At 41.9% G+C, this 6378-nt stretch overlaps 1 protein-coding gene across 1 annotated transcript; it reads right to left on the bottom strand.

Moving 5' to 3' along the window:
• Positions 1 to 2053: 2053 nt before the first annotated feature.
• LOC139638318 (hippocalcin-like protein 1) lies at positions 2054 to 4346 on the bottom strand (the record flags this gene model as incomplete). Its single annotated transcript, XM_071512421.1, has 2 exons — positions 4251 to 4346; positions 2054 to 2335 (listed from the first exon to the last, which is right to left on the bottom strand). Coding segments are annotated over exons 1-2 (378 nt in total), but the record flags the coding sequence as incomplete, so codon positions are not given.
• Between the last annotated feature and the right edge of the window lie 2032 nt (positions 4347 to 6378).

The following is a 6378-nucleotide window of genomic DNA, read 5'->3' on the forward strand; positions in this document are numbered from 1 at the left end:
CCTGTGAGTCTCTCATTTATTTCCTTCAGCAGTGAAAGAATTACATGCAGCACTAATGTAGCAGTTAACATTCCTCATGCGAACTGTTGCCTGTGCCAATATTTGAGTCAGCACATTAAGCATGCCTATTAGTGTCGGTGCTAGCAGTGACTTTGGATACGAGTGCTTGAGCCTAAACGCACATACTTAAACGAATGTATAATGAAGTGAGCATTGATCATCTGTGCTCTGCTGGGAGACAGATGTCCATTGGAATCTGGTTGAGAGGCATTCTCCTATTTGATTGGCCCGTCCAAATAATATTTATTGTAGTCGGCTTTTGGGAAATTTGAATGGCACAATGACAGTGGCTTGCAGCCAGGACAACAAGCCATATTTAACCTCGTGGTGATGCCAAATTGGACCGCTTAACTTCTCAGATCTGGTTTTAGATTTGCTTACAAAAACAGACGTTAGGTCTGGCGACGTGGAGGTTTGAGAAATTAACTCGGTCATCTATCCCCAGACATATGTCATGTTAAAAATCCCCATCTGAGTAACTGAAACCAAACGTTTGGAAAGTCTAAAAATAGGCTTTTGCTTGTGACCTGGGCCTGTTTCACTGATAGGAACGGAAATTCAATCTGCCTCTTAAAAAAACGTGCTGCGCCTGTTTCCAGACGGGAAAATTTCCACTGCTGCTCCAGCTTTGAGAAACCTTTACAACATATTTCCCTTCTCATTTTAAAGCAACAGCCTCATTCAAAACACCTGAGGCCAGCTGATGAAACAGCTTCTACAAAGAGCCTTGTAGCACCCAATAATGTAATAATTTACTGAAAATGTAATAACGCCTGAAAATGTAATAACATTTGCACTTAACTTGATCGAAAATGTAATAAAACCCAATAATGTAATAACTTGACCAATAATGTAATAAAATGTCTTGACTGATATTGTAATAACATTTTACCGATAATGTAATACCTTTCAATATAATAAAACCCAATAATGTAATAACTTGACCAATAATGTAATAAGATGTCCTGACTGATATTGTAATAACATTTTATGTTTATTGTTATATTTCATGATTGGAAATGTAAACTCTAGGCTTTATGTAGAATTTGAAATTTACAACAGATGGCAAGTGGTACGTTGTTATCAGGCAAAGATGCATTAAACTAAAATCCCTATCAATGGGAAATGAACCGCCCATACCCATGCTGATTGGTCATTGTGCAAGGATCGTCCATTAGACCAGAGTGGATCTTAGATTAGACATCATCAGAAGATTTGTAAAAAGTAGAAACTTTTTGACTTTTACTCAATTGCACCCCCACGGATTATGATGGGGGGATCCAATCCCGGATTTTCAAATTTTAAAGGGGGGGGTGGAGGGTTAGGGAACAGTTACCTGGGGTCCCCAGTGCTGCTCAGGAGCTTATCTGACCTGGAATGGTCTCCCAAGGAGGTAGTCCATCACCCACTCAATAAGACCAGGATGTAGTTGCATGTCCCTGAGTTTCTGCCCATGTGCATATGGCTGTATGGTGCTCAAAGTCTGCACTTTAACCTAATACTCATTCTTTCATTTCAAATCCAATGTACGTATATAACATTCTTAAATTCTTAAAACACAAAATGTATAACTCTGGACTGAAAATGAACATCATCAGTTTTGAAAAAAAAAAAAAAAGACCCACCTGAAAGGTATTACATTATCGGTAAAAATGTTATTACAATATCAGTCAGGACCTTTTATTACACTATTGGTCAAGTTATTAAATTATTGGGTTTTACTATATTGAAAGGTATTACATTATCGGTAAAATGTTATTACAATATCAGTCAGGACATTTTATTACATTATTGGTCAAGTTAAGTGCAAATTTTATTACATTTTCAGGTGTTATTACATTTTCAGGAAATTATTACATTATTGGGTGCTACAAGCCTCCGACAGAAGCGCACTTCTCATCCTCCATCCTTTTCATTCCTCATTCCCGGCCGTTAACCAATTCGTGACCGAGCGCTCCGATCTACGAACAAAAACTCCTCTCTCCCTCCTCACCTGCACGATCTCCAGCATCTCCTCGCGGCTGATGTAGCCGTTGCCGTCCAGGTCGTACATGCTGAAGGCCCACTTCAGCTTCTGCTCCAGCTTGCCCCGCGACGTCACGCTCAAGGCGATGATGAACTCCCGGAAGTCTATCGTCCCGTCGGCGTTGGTGTCGAACGTTCGGAAGACGTGCTCGGCGAACTTGGAGGCGTCGCCGTAGGGGAAGAAGTTGGCGTAGATCTTCTTGAACTCCTCCACGTTCAGGTTTCCGCTGGGACAGTCCTTCAGGAAGCCCTGGGAAAAGGAAGAGAGACGAGACAAGACGCACAGAGAAATTATAGATAAGTCCTTTTCAGTCTCTACAATCTCTAGAACCATATAATACATCTCTATGATTCTATTTTTACCTCGCCAGAAACCCTATTATAATTGACCTAAATAATTTTCAAAGCAACTCTGAAACATCAGGAACCGAAACCTTTCTCTGTGACAAAACTTCCCCCGGCCCGTCTTGGTTTCAGGTAGAAACGCTTCATGTAATGTTTCACTCTGAATAGATCGACAAGTACTTTTTGAAAGGCCGCTTAGTCTTGGATACCAGATAGTTCTAAGCAGTCGCATGTGATAAAGCGGCAGCATTTGTGCCAGAGAAAGAGAGAAAAGAGGGAGGTGAAAGTCATGTGAGACCTGTCCCGTTTTCAACAGCGCTGAAGGACTTTCTTTTCTGAGGCAGCCGAGATAGAGGGAGCGAGGTGAGGAAGTCATTGTCCCCATTCCAAGGCCTGGAATTACTTTTTCATCATCCTATCAAAGATTGTTATGAGTCGGGGTGGAAAGTCGGCACAGCTCTGCCCCTAAAAAAAACTTTTTCACTGCCGGTGTCCTTGACATTTGTTATGGGAGTGTTAAAACTTTCATTGTGGGCCGCCGACTTAAAAGCACTGATTTACAACCCATAAACAAAGACACGCTGAATAAATTCTGAGACTCTGGGCACCTCAACACCCTGCAGAACCTTTTATGATGTCTGTAAACACATACAGGGTGTCTATAAACATTTGCATTTTATATGATGTCTGCAGTATCCATGAGTAAATGTGTTGAGAGCAGACACCATCATGATCATGTTAACCCGAGGCTTAACGAACAGGTCAGGGAGGTGATGGTTTAACATCTACAGCTCTTATTCAGGACAGCTCACACAGCTGGTACATAGGTCTAATCCATGCATAAAGCCGTGTAGGCATTACACACACACACACACACACAAAGAAGATGAGATGATTCATCAGTTCACTGTGGCACTTCATCACGCCGAGATTTGGTCCAGAAATCTCCTCGAGGCCGAAGAAACCTTCTGCTACGCCGCGACAAGCGTAGTCTCGCCACGGGATTAACAGACTGGGAGTGGATGATGAGATAAACACGTCATATTTAAGATTGTTGTATCAGTGTCATAGATTAATGAGACACAAATGGGGCACAAATATCTTTTTTTTTTTTACAGCTGGTCCTGCAGATTCTTTTGAGTATGTAAGAGAGAGATAAATAGAAAGACACAGAAAGAGAGGCTATGAGGATTGTGCACTTAATAAAGTAATTTGTTACTTCCTGTTCGTTACATTAATCGTTACAATACTTTTTCGTTACACCCCCCAAATTGTGTTGATGTCCATTGTTCTTGTCATCCTTTTGCTTGATAAAATCAGTGATGTAGAGGTAAATAAAAAGGAAGGTAAACTATTAGCATCAAGTGAATGACCACCCATATAAAAAAAAAATCAATTATATTATCAGTAGAGCATCAATTCATTCTTTTAATCGATAGTCATATAACTTTAATGAGTTTGATAACACTTATGATGTAGCCTGCGCTATGAATTTACATTATGAAGATTAGTGTCAGTGTAAAAAGTTGAGGAAACTCTATTCCACAAATAAAAACGAGGATAAAATTAGCTTAGGTGGTTTTTACCCTCCAGTAAAGTTTAAGTAGGGGAAATATTGAAAGTAAGCCGTCCCGCCATTTTTCATCCAAACTAGCTCCGCGCGAGAGGACGACGACGAATTCTGGTGGTGACGTAGGCTAAGGCTATTAGTGGAACTGAAATGGTCGTTACTGTGTGAAACATTACTGTAATGCGCTACCACTCAACGCTGTACCTGTGTATAGAAATGCAGCCGGTGTGTACAGTGTGTGTCTCTGTACCTTGTACCACTCCTGCAGCTCGTGGTCGGAGAACTCGGTATTCTCCCTGAGGTCCTGCAGCATCTCCGGCCGCAGTTTGCTGTTCTGTTTCCCCATGGCAACGGGACAGGATGCTTGGTTTGCTCGACAACAGCAGCGACTACAACACCAGCCAGGCCGCTTTTCAAACCTGCCAATCAGAGATGAGGAAATGGGAGGTCAGCAACCAATGATTAAACAGAGTAGCGGTCGGCATCCAATGACAATCAAGACAGAGGAAATAAAGTTGTCGGTCAGCAAACAGCGGCAGGTCACTAGAGTCACAAAGCAACTCAGAAATATGACGGGTTAAACAAACCGCAGCTTACTGATGCAAATGCTGTTACGTTATGAGATTTGATTCTGTATGAGTCACTTCTTTCGTTCATTTGATTCAGTTGGCCATTGGACTCTGATGGGTTGGCGCCACGTGATTCGCGTCCACTGTATTTATACGCTTGTGAATGATGTAATGTCTACGCAGTGCCGCTAGAGGGCAGCCTACACCCATTAAAGTGGACGCGTTGCTTTCAAACAACGAGGACCGTGTAGACTCAATCAATGCGAACCGTGCATGCAGATTAGAGCACTGAGCACATCTATTTCTCCTTCATTACAAAATTAGTTAGTGCTATAAATAACTAAACTAAAACAAATGGGCTACACAGAATAAAGCGAGTATGAATAAAACACACAACACAAAAGTTAAATAGGAAATATTAGACACATGCCAGAGTTTTTACATTTTTTCTTAATCTGCATACGCTCCAGCTCTACACTTGTATGTCAAAGAAACATTTTAGCAAGTATGGTGAGTAAAACACAATAAGTAAAACAAATAAATATAGAAGGTGTTTATTTTCCTAAATATACTAAGTGTATGATTAGGATACACACAGTGGTTTAGGATGTAGCATTACTGACTCACTCATCCACTCACTCACTAACTCACTCACTCATTCCCACACTCACTGACTCATCCACTCACTCACTCCCTCACTCAATCATTTGCTGACTCACTCGCTGACTTTTTGCACTTTTACAGTTGGGAACTTATCATTTTATTGGCCAGCTGTAGGATAAAAATTGGAAACTTTGCATTTAAACATCTGGGTTTACGAAGTTCTTTCTTCTCGCTCCCCTTTCATCTCGTCTTTTCTTTTTGGGCCTGTGCACCGCTGTTTCTCCATGTCCAGGCAGCTACAATGGGCACAGATTCAGTTTGTGCTATTTCAATCACCAAGCATGGAAAAGTAATATAAAGCTGTTTCCTACTTGAGGTTGATGATATGACAACATGACAGTCACACAGAGGTATTCTGCATTTTTAATGAAATCAAAGCAAGCCTTATCACAGTACTCTGTACCAACCCGGTGACACGGGGCGTTACGCAACACGGCGAGTCCTTAAAGTGCAGCATGACATTCGGCCGTGTTCGCAAAACATTAAATAATCCCGTACGCACCCCTGTGACGTCAAGCGCTAGCCCACTGATCACATTTAGGGGTTTATCTGGCCAGCTGTGTGTTTGTGTGTCAAATCAGCTGTGTGGCGTGTCCAGCGGCCCTAATCTGCATCTCATCTGCACCGGCCAGACCGGACAAAACATGGTCTCAGTGATTCATCTATGTAACGTAACCGTGTAGAGAAGCTCCCGCGCTTCAGAAATGTATTACTGCCTGCTGGGCATCCAGCAGTTGAATGGGTTTAAGAAAACAAATGAATAGTCCTTATTAAACTGCTCTATAGGTGAAAGAGCATCGCATTTGTTTGTCCACTTCGCCACACTCTCCTTGTCCCAGGCAGCTAATCAGCCTGTGTTCAATCACCAAATGGCTTGTTATTGTGTTTGTGTGTGTGTGTGAGTGCTGATATAAATTTCAGTATCACTGGAGCTTGAACATCTCTGATGAAACTTGGCCGACCTCTCTGACCTCCAGTCTCTCTTCAGACACGGTAGGTAATTAAACCAAGAATTGTGTGTGTGTGTGTGTGTGTGTGCATGCATGAGAGAGAGAGAGACAACACACACAAACACAATATCTGTGTTTGTGTGTGTGCCCCCAGCGAGTCCATAAGCTCGGCGGGTGTGAGTGGACATGCCTATGC

Source organism: Centroberyx affinis, unplaced genomic scaffold, assembly GCF_046629955.1.
Source record: "Centroberyx affinis isolate AG114_WGS23_722 - 3 ecotype Tasmania unplaced genomic scaffold, CSIRO-AGI_Caff_v1 ptg006280l_1, whole genome shotgun sequence".
Classification (NCBI taxonomy): domain Eukaryota; kingdom Metazoa; phylum Chordata; class Actinopteri; order Beryciformes; family Berycidae; genus Centroberyx; species Centroberyx affinis.